At 42.0% G+C, this 13,748-nt stretch overlaps 1 protein-coding gene across 6 annotated transcripts; it reads left to right on the forward strand.

Moving 5' to 3' along the window:
• The first annotated feature begins 2,014 nt into the window (after positions 1-2,014).
• On the forward strand, positions 2,015-11,466 carry ccnl1a (cyclin L1a). 6 transcript variants are annotated; one of them, XR_004695160.2, is made up of 8 exons: positions 2,015-2,339; positions 2,594-2,668; positions 3,268-3,377; positions 5,199-5,319; positions 5,490-5,554; positions 6,007-6,020; positions 8,726-8,825; positions 8,922-8,945. XR_004695160.2 is itself a non-coding variant. In XM_035153743.2 (8 exons), the coding sequence occupies exons 3-8, from the start codon at positions 5,499-5,501 to the stop codon at positions 10,210-10,212; spliced, it is 1,083 nt and encodes a 360-aa protein (XP_035009634.1). In that variant the 5' UTR covers positions 3,777-3,794; positions 5,199-5,319; positions 5,490-5,498; the 3' UTR covers positions 10,213-11,466. The 6 variants fall into 6 exon arrangements, 5 of the variants coding, with proteins under 5 accessions (XP_035009633.1, XP_035009634.1, XP_035009630.1 ...); XM_035153743.2 differs by lacking the exons at positions 2,015-2,339; positions 2,594-2,668; positions 3,268-3,377; positions 6,007-6,020 and adding exons at positions 3,777-3,794; positions 9,227-9,480; positions 9,550-9,648; positions 9,744-11,466 and having other exon boundaries at positions 8,922-9,026; XM_035153739.2 differs by lacking the exons at positions 2,015-2,339; positions 2,594-2,668; positions 3,268-3,377; positions 6,007-6,020 and adding exons at positions 3,781-3,922; positions 9,227-9,480; positions 9,550-9,648; positions 9,744-11,466 and having other exon boundaries at positions 8,922-9,026.
• Positions 11,467-13,748: the final 2,282 nt, after the last annotated feature.

A 13,748-nucleotide genomic window follows, 5' to 3' on the forward strand; every position in this document is an offset into this window, starting at 1 on the left:
ATAAAAAGATATGATGAAATGTTTGTATTACTAAAATGCTATGTGACGTACAGGAAGCAAAATGCATGGATGTAGTTGACCCTCTGTATAATAACTATTATTAGTTGCCTAAATTTATTGGGATGTCATAAATACTTCATTCTGCTTTTTTGTTGACTCTCACGTGCTGCAGGAGTCTTTTAGAATATAAGACAAGATGGTGAGTATCCCTTGTACATTTGAAGATCTTCTGCACAAATTAAGTTACCAAGTAACTAGTAGATGTTAGCAAGAGTTAGCGGCCACCAGCAGATGTTAGGGACATAACCTCAGTTGTGCACCTTAGCGTTATCAAGTGTTTTGGCCTTGTAATCAATAATACAGGCCGAACCTCAGGGTCACTGAGGCTAAAGGTAAATCTGACTGGCTACTGGCTTGTATGGCAGTACTATAAAAGCCATGTGACCGCTCAGTAGATCAGACGTCATTACCTTTATGCCTCTATGAGACAAACATGGACTCAGGACGAAGTGAGATGCCTCCTGGATATTTGGGCTGAAGAGAAATTATCACTATTACTAAAGAAAGTGCACGAGAACACAGAGGTATTCAAAACTTTTAGCGAGAAAATTAAGGAGAGTGGATTCCAGCCAACTGTTGAAGTGTCGAGTGAAAGTGTAAAAAAACTGCCTCAAGAGTACATCAAAGTATGCAACGTTTTGCAGAATAGTGGTTGCTGTGCAGATGTTGAGGACAAATTAGTTCCAGATCAACAATTCCAGATCAACACCACCATAAACAGAACCTGACAGGGCTCCATGATGTACCATATGCAGCTAGAAATTGGGGTAGGATTGTATTTTTACCTGCCTGATTGAATGACCGATTTTAGAGAGACCTTCCCACCTCATGGTTTTTATTTACACTTTCTGGGCCGTTTGAGTTTTGCCTTTGTGAACACGATCCGCACCAGTTGGAAAATTGAATCAATTTATCATTCTGACACTGAATCGAACCAGGAACCAGACCTTTTGGTGTGAACCCGCCCGCCCTTAGGGTGTTTTCACATATAGTTCTCTTTAAATGAACCAAACTCAGTCCTCTTAAAGTGGAACAACATAAAAGAGACTCAGTTGGTGGTCCACTGTGGTCCACTTTTTCTCTGAAGGGGCCTCAGTTGTATTTCTGTTTACACAACACCTAGTTCACAGTTACACAGATCTTCACTGCTTTGGATTATTGGTAGTTTTCCCTTGGAACTCGATGGCTGCTGCCACACTTGACTTATCCACATTTATGAAGTATTTGGTTAAATTAGCCCACAGGGATAGAAAAGGCCTGTTTATAAGGATTATAACATTCCTAATAAAGGTCTTCACCAGATTCATGATTCTTTGACGATTCACATGTCCATGATTTGAGCATGATTTACTTGTTAATGATTCAATTCTCCATGCATCTCAATGCATCACATCCTCAGTTTTCTATGTCATAGCATATGGCTGCTTTTTATTCTATTAATACAATCATTCAGATAAATCTGAAGTCCCCTTTTATTTAGAAGGGGCCCCATACTTGTCAAAAGTGTATTCACTCGCTTTAACCATGATGTCCTTGCTGTGTGCGTCTTGTCTTGTTTGTGGCAGGTTTAACTGCGTTCACACAAAAAGTTGGACTGTTATTTAGCAGTGAAATACTTGTCTCCTAAACTGAAGAGTGAATCAAACAAACAAAGTAATGTTGTTCTTTCTTAGATCTTCTAAAGATTTTTCAGACACTGTGGGAATGGGTTCTCCTTTGATCTGATGTCTTACCTTTGATGACTATGATCTTAAATTAGTTTACTTATTAACTGTGCACGTGTATAATATGTACTTTGTTTGGAGTTGGGTCTCTGAAGAGTGGTGAGATAAGGAAACCAATAATTACTATTAATTTAGAAATAATAATTGTAGTGTTTTTAACGATACAATCGTATTTGGGACTATTTTAGCACCGCGGATGTGCACAGAGCTTTAGGGCTCGGTAGGGGTGACGTCACGTGCTTTGTCAGTCTCTCTGCTCCACCGTCCTTCCGTCGAGGCAACAGGCTGAGAGCTGCTGTGTTTTCTCGGGTGAAGATGGCTGCGGGTCCCCTCTCAGTATCTTCCAACGCGTCCACTAACAACGATGGCATCCTCATCGGTGACAAAGTTTACTCCGAGGTTTACCTCACCATCGACAACTCGCTCATTCCGGAGGAGAGACTCTCCCCGACGCCGTCGATGCTCGACGGCCTTGACTTGAACACGGAGACCGACCTTCGCATCCTCGGCTGCGAGCTGATCCAGTCCGCGGGCATTCTTCTCCGCTTACCCCAGGTGAACACCCGCGAACAGTGAACGTGTGAAATAAAGAACCCGCTGGCGTGTTTTATCCACAACATGTTGACATGTATAGGTCTATTTTAGTCATCCGCTCGCCTCGGCCTGGTGGTTAGCTTGTTGTAGCGTTAGCTCTTTAACGTTGGCGTGGTGGAACTAAAATGGCGGCGGGCCATTGTGTAAGGTTGAGCTAGCTCTCACGAGACAAATGATAAACAGGAAAATGTCTATCTACTGTGTTTTGTCCACAGGTGGCGATGGCGACCGGGCAGGTGCTGTTCCATCGGTTCTTCTACTCCAAGTCCTTCGTCAAGCACAGTTTCGAGGTGAGTGCTCCCGAGTCGGCGGGTTATTGTCAGGCCGCTGGTTTTTCTTATGTTAGCATAGCATTACGTTGTGATTGCGTTTGTGGCGGCCATGTTGTCCATACGTTCACTTCCAATGTGAAAAACAACGTGCCAGTTGTTTGACCTAAAAACAACTTCAAGTCAAAGAAGGAGCTCAATGTGTCCGCAATACGAAAGAAAAGGCAGGAAATGAAAGCAATTCGTGTTCAATGGCTACTAGTGGGAGTTAAAGAAAGTATTGGTAATATCTTATGTAGGAAACGTTTCTAATTACAAACCCTTTTAATTATTCTTAGTAATGCTAGCAGAATAGCTATAGACGCAGCCTATTCTGAGAAAAACAAACGTCAACAAAATTGTCTTATACAGATATAAAACCTCCTCTAGGATAAAGTCAGCGTTGTTACAAAATGTTCCTGCTCAGTCATTTACACTGCTCTCCACCATGTTGGGATTCCATGGCAAAAACTCTAGGCACATGACCGCCTTCCAATCACTGATATCTACTGTATCCCTGGTCACGTGTCTCACATTCTGGAGCTCTTCCTGCCAACTCTTTGCTGTGACTGTCTCAACAGATTGTTGCCATGGCTTGTATCAACCTGGCCTCCAAAATTGAAGAAGCGCCGCGACGAATACGAGATGTCATCAATGTTTTCCACCACCTGAGGCAGATGCGATCCAAAAAGTAAGTTGTCTCATTGTGGAAAACGTTCATGTATTTGTTTGTATTTGATTTCAATTCTGATCCAATGTAAAACTGTTTTTTTTTGCTGTGAAAGTGCTCTTCTGTTTATCTATGTAACCTAAACCATTTTAAAACTTTTCAGTTTCCGCCTCACTCGTAGTTTGAAAAGTGTAATTGTCTACATAGGACACCAGAGTTTGACATTACACTGAGAATTATATCTCAACAATCTCACTGTATAAATTGCAGTGTTTTGAAACACAAGGCGCAACTGCTTTATTTTCATGTGCCTTTGTCTTCATAGAAGTTTGTTCATGGCACTAGTAGCGACTTTGGCATTAACTTGGATTCTTTTTTCCCTTGCAACCAACTAACAGCGACCAGCTACATTTACCAAAGCCTGGGTGATGTGGAATGGTACGTAAGATGAAGCAGTCGGCATGACAACCATGATGCGAGGGGGTCTATCTCCTCCCACCCCACCCCTCCTCTGGGAGATGCCCGTGGTCTGACCCACCGCGGGCCGCTGGGATCGGGGATGACAGGTTGGCCGAAAATCCTGGGCCCCGGGGCGCATTGAGGACTCCTGTGGTTCAATCTTAAGCTTTGGGTATCTGTCCGTCAATCTGCGGATCATTGGGTAACGTAGTCCTCTTCTCTGACTGCTCCTCCTCCTCCTCACCATGCATTTTGTTTGTGCTTTAAGAGCAAAACCCCATTCACCAACTGCTATCCATGGCTTTTATAGAAATATCACCTTGTTTGTTGAGGCAGAATATATTGTAACACTTAGTCTGTCAGGGATCTGACATTTTTTTTAGGGCCAGTGCATGCACTGTAGCTGTGTAGTTTGGCATTATGTGAAGTTAGTTTGGATCAGCATTAAAGTATATACCAGAGTCTGAGGTGCACCTGTAGGAAGGATATCTTTTAGACATGGTTAAGGACTATAACATGTCAGGTTTATTAATGAACTTTACTTTGATGCTGAGTTTTTTCCCATGCATGACGTTTGTAGCATGACAGCGTTGACATTTAAATTTCTGTGTTACTTAAGACCCTATAAATTCCAGAATGAGATAATAAATTTGAGTTGTTCCTTTTAAAGTTAGGTGCTCAACTCTAAGTTAGATTAGAGGGATGAGGAATAATATAATAATAATTTATTTTTTCTTATCCTTAATCGTACATATTGGAAGGAGGCTGTTGGGTCATAAGGAGGTTAATAAACCCCAGTTAAAAGCATGATGTACTAGAATGCATCCACTCAGTTATTTGAATGATTGATATAAAAACATTTGATCTCTGTCAGTATTTACAGTTTTGTAAATTATGGGCTGTGTGTAGCCAGCAGATGATTTGGTGGTAGTACAGTATTGTCTTTGCAGTTCAGGTGAAATGTAGTAATCTGACAAAGAATACTTTATCATGATACTATATATTTTCTGGTGCACTGATGGCAGGAGTAGTAGTCAGTGGTTTAGGTCACATTACATTACTGTAGGTTGGAGTGGTGCAATAGCTCATTTTATTGTTTACAGTTCAAGTCTACAGATGTATTAGGTTGATATTTCTGTTAAAGCTATGACATGGTGTGGTTGAGGTTGAGGCCTGTCTAAAGAATCCCATACGCTTTCACTGGAACCACAGGAGTTCACAAACCCCAGCAAACTGTCAGGCATGCAAACAGATATAGCTGTTGCTTGAAGTTGGTTGAAACGGAAAAAATAAGAGAAATTAAAAAACAGAAGGGCACTTTCTTTTTTACATTTGTTTCAAAGGGGGAACCATTATTTTATTTTGATTCCTTTCATAAAATAGGACTCCAAGTTCATTGATACTTGATCAGAACTACATAAATACCAAAAACCAAGTCATCAAAGGGGAGCGGCGGATCCTGAAGGAGCTGGGCTTCTGTGTGCATGTCAAGCATCCACACAAGGTGAGTTTAAAGCACACTCAAGCATTTCACATGTGTAGTTATTACAGGTTTGAGATTGTCCCTCCATGCAAATGTGCCCACACAGTAAGCAGTTTCTAGAATCTCCTAAAAATGTCACGCCTGCGGCATGGGGCAGTTTGTTTTACATCTTATAATTTTTACTATTCCAGATTATCGTCATGTACCTTCAAGTCCTGGAATGTGAGAAGAACCAGACGCTGGTCCAGACGGCCTGGTAAGTTCCTCTCTACTTCTCCACTTTCACTCCCCCACAGCAGCAACCCGTGTCATGTCTGCAAGAAGTGCCCCCAGACCTGGGCTAAAGATGAAATTGAATGAGTTTCAAAGGTTGAATTACTTGACGAGCACTCGATTGATCTAGGGACAAACCCATATGGAAACAACACCTGTCAGATAAGTGATCTTCAAGTGCCCTGCGTGTTTTTAAATACAAACGTGAAAACCATTCGACATCCATTTTGCCCAGGTCTGATTGTGACATCCCCTCACTACATTTAAACCCTTCCACCTCTTTTTCTCTGATGGAGCAATTTGATTTATTGCAAACCTGTTTCGTGTCTCACTCTCGTCTGCCCTTACATGGCTTTGCTGTAAAAGTCTGTTTGATTTGCGAGGCCCAGGGAACTTGGTTTAACTTTGTCCTTTCTCTCTACTCTTTGATTAAAGGGTAGTCCATGCTGGTAAGTCACATAAAGAACCTCTGAACTCTGCCTCCTCCAACCACATGACCTCAGGAAGCTCCCCCTATTGGCTGGTTGTCCCTCTCCAGACAGCCAATCCCAATGCCAAGATTCACTGAAGGGGCGGGCGGGCCTTTCCCAACAGCCAACATCATCTTGTTTTCTCTTGGGTGTCCAGAAGGATTTGTATTGTTTGGTCTTGCTACAGAGGTTTCAACTGTAATGCCTATTTTTGCCAAGTAGCTATTCTGACTTTTTTCTAGTTTACTTGCATCTAACAATGAAGTAAACCTAGCCAGAACAGAATAACTTTTTTTGACCAGCTTACCTGCCTATTTTTTTTATATTTACAGTTGAGTACTGTGTCCTATCCCCAAGTGACGTGGTGTTCAGACATGTGTCTGTCTTTCAGGCTGATCCAGTTCTCAGGATTTGCCTCCAAGGACCTGTCTCGCCCACGCAGCAGTCAGAATCCAACGGCCACATATTATCTGTAGTAGCAGGAGCTCAGAATGACCTACTAAAGTGCAGGTCTGGCTGTTAGTTGAAGGCAGGTTAGACTGGAAGTAATCCCCCTGAGGCAGGTTTTTTTTAACCCGTGACACACTTCCAGAGGAGCCGTAGTTTGAATGGTTGGAAATTGGAACACAGTGTAGGAATGTCAGGATTGACCAATTTTACAATAACCACAGTTTCATAACGTCAGTTTCATAACCGTGAGTATTGTAAAAACTATGATGTGTAGGTGTCCTGCCTCTCGCGATTCACGTTGTTTGTGCATGCGGTGCGCTTGTTTGTGTGAGCCAATTAACTGAAACATTAGTGAAAAGAGGGAACTGACGTAACAGCCTTATTTCCACCAGCGCTCGCAAAAAAACTCCATCGAAGGCAGTCACAGCGAGAGGAGAAAACCTTTTTTACTTTCGGTTTCTGACCAGCGCCTGCCTTGCGACTTACGAGTCTCTTCCATTATAAATGCAGCCGAGAGTTTAATATACTGAGAGGTAATAGTATAATAAGGACACAAAGAATGTGTGCTTGAACCAGGACAGTATACCAGTTTATTTTTCACAACTAGTCAACACTTTGCTCCCAAAACCGAACAACTTCCATCGCTGACCCTTCACAATAAAAGTACCAAACAGAAACACTGCTTATGATGACAGAAAACACAAATTCACCGACCAACCTTCCAAAATAAGGCAACTAAATGAAATAGCTTACATAGATTACTTTTAAATAGACAAAAGTTAGACAATAAAAAGTAACTGAATATAGTTGACGATAAAAATATTTAAGTTAATAATCTTTATTATTAGATATATATTGCTTGTTGTCTTTTTTCCTCTATAGTAACGATAATCGTGAAAACGGTGATATTTCCTCTGACAATAATCATTGTCACCAAAAATTTCATATCGTGATGGACTTAACACAGTTTATGCAAATGGAAAGTGTCACCTGAAGAAAGGACGTTGCACTGCTTTGTGATATGTTTTAGTTCTTTGATTTGCCTAGTTTTTCCTTTTGATAATCTGAGTGGGATTAGTGTTGAGGTAGTTCATCTGGGGTTTTGGTCATGTTTCTGTTGTCATGCATATTTTTGTCTTTTTGACTTCTATGTTTCTGGAAGACATAGATGCTCACATCACCCTGTACCTGCCTGATTCACATCCCGGCAATTGTATCTTCTCTAATGCTCTCCCAACGGCTAATGTCATTTATCCATTGTCCTAGACAACCTACTGTCACACAATCTGTTTCGTTGCACAGATTTCAGTGGAGAAGAATCACCTTCCATCCTAATGTCTGTAGATCAGTTTACAATGCAACATAGTGGAATGGGTTGATGACAAACACAATCAGTTGTCTTATGAAGGTTGGTTTCAGCTCATGGCTGGAAGGTATAATGGGAAGTTGTTTTTTAATTTGTAGGTGACCTTCAGTTAAATTGAAGGTCACAATTTTTGTTTTGGTCGCTTCAAGTGCAACGTTGTCAGAGTAGCAGACCACTGTTTCATCATGATCACATAATCATGCCACTGAAAACTCTGTCTTCCATGCAACCATACACATTGTACCTCCCTATTCAAGATCTAACAATGACTACGTAGTGACTGCATTATAGATGAATGTTCATCTGTATGCCTGCATGTCCCCCACCTTACTAGGCACATGTCCTTGTCCTGATCATCATTAGTCTAATGTAGTTCCTCTGGGGTCATGGTGTGGTACAAAGGTCTTCCGTAGAATATTTCTCATCTCTGTCTTCATTCTTTTCCTGTGACATACAGCACTCTGTCACACGACTACCCCAGAGAGAAATGGACAAAGTTAAACTTTTACTTGCAACTTTAAAATTGTGTAGCTGGTATCGTGATAGCCATCAAGGCTAAAATGTAACTTGAAAAGCTTTCGCTGTATCTAAAGGTCAGATCCCTAATTTCTTAAGACTAACAATTCAAGTCAGTGACAGTTAAGGTTCACTTCTTGTTCAGTATTTACCAACCATACAGTTTCAATTGGTAACATTTTTTAGATGTAAGAATTTGCTACTTTTTAATCAGGAATGAAAAAATGGAAATGATTATTTGAAAATAGTAAAATAATTGGATTGATTGTTGACTTGCAGCAGTAACATGATGTGATTCTTTGTGTAGAGAAGATGCTATGTTTTTGTTCCACTCTTCTGTTTGCCTCTGCAGGAACTACATGAACGACAGCCTGAGGACAAACGTATTTGTGAGGTTCGAGGCTGAGACTATTGCCTGTGCCTGCATATTCCTCGCTGCCCGTGCTCTGCAGGTACGAAGAAGTTTCCTGAAACACTGATTGTTATTGCACCTAGCTATACAATATAGCTGCTTGTAATAATGCATACTGTGGTTCATTCTTTCTCAGATACCTTTGCCATCCAGACCGCATTGGTACCTACTGTTTGGTGCCAGTGAAGATGAGATTAAAGACATCTGCATCACCACCCTGAAACTGTACACAAGAAAGAAGGTACTTTTTTTTTCTCTCCTTGTCTACATGTGTCAACTAAACTTTAAACCTCAGTGTTAAAGACTCCTGTTCTGTGTGCCACCAGAGAAACTGCCTCTCACAACAAATTCTAACAGCTGGGTGATGCTGCTTCTCACTCACAGTAGCCAGTAATGTGTGTTCCCTATGTAAACTGACAGTGTTTAATTGTTTCCCCCCAGCCTAACTATGACCACCTGGACAAGGAGGTGGAGAGAAGGAGGATGTTTTTATCAGAAGCTAAGCTGAAGGCCAAAGGCCTGAATCCTGATGGAACCCCCGCACTATCCACACTGGGCGGCTTCTCCCCCGCGTCCAAACCCTGCTCTCCAAATGTGGTCAAGGTAGAAGAAAAGTCCCCCAATCCCCAGACTCTCAAACCAGTTAAGAAGGAGCCAGAAAACCGGGCCCAGGCCAACAAGAGTCCACACAATGGGTAAGCAAATATTGCATTGTGAGAAAAAAAATCAATATCATCTATTATATTTCCATACTTCTCTTCCAGGTTAAGGAAAGAGGTGAAGATCGGGAGGAACAGCAGGAGCGGAAGTCGTTCTCGTTCAAGAACGCGTTCCCGGTCTAGATCCAGATCCCCTCGCAGACAGTAAATTCACTTAAAATATCTAAAGGCAGTTTACTGATCAATGATAGTATGAATCTTTCTCTAATCCCTTATCGTTCTCGTTTCTGTTTCCACAGTTACAACAGCAGACGCAGTCGCTCAGGTACCTACAGTTCTCGCTCACGTTCTCGCTCTCACAGCCGGAGCCCTTCGCCTCGGCGGCACCCGCCCTCGCCCCTTCTCCCCCACCTCAAGACCAAGACCAGTCACCACAGCAATAGTGACTCCAAGCCTAGCGGGCGCCATAGCAACAGTGGTGGATCCGGCCACAAGAGGAAGCGCACGCGCTCTCGGTCAAAGTCCCGCACGCCTCTCAAGGCGGACAGGGAACGGGACAGAGAGAGGGAACGGGAGAGGGACAGAGACCGCAGCACGTTTGACCTCTCTTCAAAAAAACACAAACATGAGCGAGGAGGTCACAGAGGAGAGCGGAGGGAGAGGGAGAGGTCTCGTTCCTATGACAGGGAAAGAGAGAGGGAGCGTAGCCACAAGAGCAAACACCACAGCAGTAGTGGACACTCAGGACATGGTCGTCATCGGCGCTGAGACATACACACACTCCCATCAGACTAGCTCTGGGGCTGATAGTCCCTGAAGTGTTTTCAGTTTCCTCAAAACAAAATTAGATCCTGCAAGTTCTCTGAATACTGATGAATCCAGTTAACTGTCGGTTAATAACCAGTGTGACTCTGATCATTTAATGAAGACTAATATGGAAAGTTCTTCAAAAGTTACACTACAGCTAATATGGAAGTCAACCAAAATCATGTCAGGAGGCTCGGTCACTTAGAACCAATCAGAAACAGTCAAAGCCAAACAACGCCAGGTCTGATTTCATTTTGTGTATAACATCAGCCAAACACCAGCACTGTTGTGTTTCTGGGTTCCTCACATACATCCTGAAACATTTAAACCATTTAATTTGTAGGGATGTAGTTTTTCTCAAACCTGGACTTCTGTTGGCTTCAGCCAAATAACGCATACACTGAGTCCTACACACAGCTTCTGTATGCACACACGTCTTGGTGATGGAACATTTATCCCTTTGACTCTCGCTGACACAGCAGCCGCCTGTAGCTGATACTTGGCAGAGGTTGTGTTGGTGTAGAGTGAAGTTGTGCATCAGACGAACCTGCTGCTGTAGTAACTACCAGCATGGACTGTTTGTAGGTGTTCCAGTCTAGAGCCTTTTCCTGTTTTTTTTCCCACCTGGTTGGTTGTGATTGGTGATCGAGTAGAGGTGTCGACAAAGTGCGACATCAGTTGAGGACCTGTAGGTTTTAATTTAAATTTTCCCATGATGCCCTCCTCCACACATACACACCTCGAGCATCCCTCTAGCCTACCCATATGTCTTTGGTTTTACATGTAAAGTTACGGACTCTGGGGAGAGGAGACTTATTTACAGTGTAAAGATGGATTGATGATCCGCTGGCAAAATGTGAATGCTTTGATTTATAAAAGCAAAACTTGGCCGTGGAAGGATTGAATGAATAATGTAAAATACCAGTGATCATTCAGGAAAGATCATTATGTTTGCACATAAAGGGACTGGCAGGAGAGTTTTAGTTTACTTTTGCTTTGTTTTCTTTTTGGACAGGTGCATGTTGCTAAAGCTGTTGTACAGTTTCAGAAAAAGCAAACTGGGTCTAAACTTCAATTTAATTGTCTTTTTTTTTCAGAAGGGGATGCAGACTTGATTTCAAAAAATTTTAGGGTTGTCAATTTGTTACACTGGTTTTTAGTCTGCACGTGTTCATGTCCAATTTTTATTCAATAATAAATGAGTTATGCCACTGAGCTTTTTCCATCTTTCTTATTGTTAAAATGTTACGGTGCAAGTCATACCTGCACAAACACTACCAGATAGTGTAGTGTAGCATCTACCTTTACTGAACAGGTAACAGCTTACATGAATAGATGTGTGTAATGTCCTGTTTTGAAATGTGTTTCATACATTCAGGTTTTTTTGACACTTAACCCTAACCCTGAATATTGCATTGAGATAAAATATACACTCGATATATCTTGTCACAGCTAGATGGCGCTGTTGGTCTTCGTACTAGAAGTGACTGCCTCCAATAGACTTCCCTCACTTTGAGTTATGTCATGTTTAAAAAGAAAATAGGCCTTATTAGTGCACAGATAGAATAGAGGGGAATTACTATAATAAAGTAAAAATAATTATTTGAATATTCAAAAGGGACCAACTATAGATTCAACTGATCGTAATTATATACATTTTGTTCATTGATTATTTACATGTCATCTTTGCCAAAATTAGAGGTAATAAATTAATGACATGAGAATCCTCCGCCTAAGCCCAAGTATTGAGAAGTTAATAAATGCGAAATAGATTAATGATAATCCTCCAGTGTATGATCTCGTGGTGTCCATCAAGCAATGTTGAACTGAATCAAATTAATCAATACTTCTATGAGCTACTGACAAAATTGTACAAAGGCCACTGTTCTTCTTAGCCAAGTTGAAATTATTTACTGAACACATTGTAACAGCTCCAGACCTCATCGGTGTTGTGCTGGTCGCCTCTCACATGTCTCCATGTCACTGCTCGATCTCTCTGCGAATAAGCATCTCGCTCCGTCTCAAGAGTTTCCACAGCCTTTAACTCTTAAACACTTCATGATGTCACTATCAGACAGCAAAGTGATTACAGCTGCCAAAAAGCCCACTGACATGAAACACATGCACACTCATTACCCCCTGTCAAGGCCACCGGATTCACAAATTGTGCAACAGGAAGGTTAGTGCAGACGCCAAAATATTGTGTAACACACAATCTCCCATGAAGCACATTTCAGCACCTTCGCACACAGGTCACACACTCCGGTGTATCCACAGTGTGACCCGGCTGTTCTTCTGACAGATCTGTAACTCTCTGGGGTGAAAGGTCAAATTCTCCACTGAGACAAACATACTGAGTGTGAAATCCCACCTGACGAACCCAGTGCGATGACAGTGTGAACGTCAGCCCCCTGTCCCACCTGACAAACAGAGTTTAATGTGGTATACGGCAGATGCGATGGCCTCTTGCCCTTCAGTATCATATCACAGGGAAGTGACTCTCCTTGTAGTAAAGAGTAAAGCTCCAGGAGAAGTACAGATTTAGGATCTGACACTAACCCCTGATCTCACTGTGCGCAGCTGTAACACATTGTATTTAACTAATGTCATATTTTGGCTTTGAGACCCAACCCTCAAAGGATAAGCGCTATAGATCATGGATGGATGGTGTTATTGTATTTAGTAAAGCAGAATTAGCAATTTCTAAATGTTCTCTTTAAGCTTCATCTAATGGCTGGAGGTTTTGTATCTTCTGTTGGTAAAAAAAACACTTAAGTTTTGGACCATAACTGCTTCAAGCAGCACAACCCTGCTCTTTGCCACAGGGTTCTTAATACTTCACACTGAGCCATCATTCCTGAGTGAGGTGTTCGAGCTCCCTGCACCACATGTCTGTTTCTTGACGCTTTAAATGAGAACATCACGGCAGTTTGGGGACATCAGGTAATCAACTTTTCCAGCCTCGGTCCAGCTGAAGTGTGAAGCTGGTTTCTGGATGAGAAACATCTCGACTGAATGACGGCGGTAGGAAGATCCCATCATAAGGTCTGACCGTATGAGACACACGTGGGGCCAGGAATGTTCCGGTGTCCTCAGCGGACATATGGAACATTTTCTTACTTATACCACTGTGTGCGGGTCTGTTTAGTTTTAGCTCGGAGTCTTTACACTGATGTTCCACTTCTGATTTACATTGTAATGCAATGTAATGATCTCCAGGAGATTAGTGGGAGATACTGGGTATTTCTCAGTGTGAGCGACAGATCGCTGTGGGGAAGACTCGGTGAGGCCGACTCAATAAGTGAATTGTACTGGACAAATTAGCTAAAGCTGGAATTGCGCAGAAACAATTCCCCACTTTGTTCAAATCAATTAGTCTTACTCTTGTGAAGATCCAGGAAACCATTTTTCAGTATATTCAATCATCGAATTTGTAATATTTCTTAACTCCATGAGAGCAAAATGAAATCCAGTTGTGAAAAAGACAGAGAGACTCA

Source organism: Hippoglossus stenolepis, chromosome 4, assembly GCF_022539355.2.
Source record: "Hippoglossus stenolepis isolate QCI-W04-F060 chromosome 4, HSTE1.2, whole genome shotgun sequence".
NCBI classification, from domain to species: Eukaryota; Metazoa; Chordata; class Actinopteri; order Pleuronectiformes; family Pleuronectidae; genus Hippoglossus; species Hippoglossus stenolepis.

Bases quoted from the DNA above. Each gene is read 5' to 3' on its own strand.
- ccnl1a (XM_035153743.2), top strand. From the start codon at position 5,499: ATGTACCTTCAAGTCCTGGAATGTGAGAAGAACCAGACGCTGGTCCAG. The intron at 5,555-8,725 runs GTAAGTTCCTCT...TTGCCTCTGCAG, and splicing joins ACGCTGGTCCAGACGGCCTG to GAACTACATGAACGACAGCC. The intron at 8,826-8,921 runs GTACGAAGAAGT...ATTCTTTCTCAG, and splicing joins TCGCTGCCCGTGCTCTGCAG to ATACCTTTGCCATCCAGACC.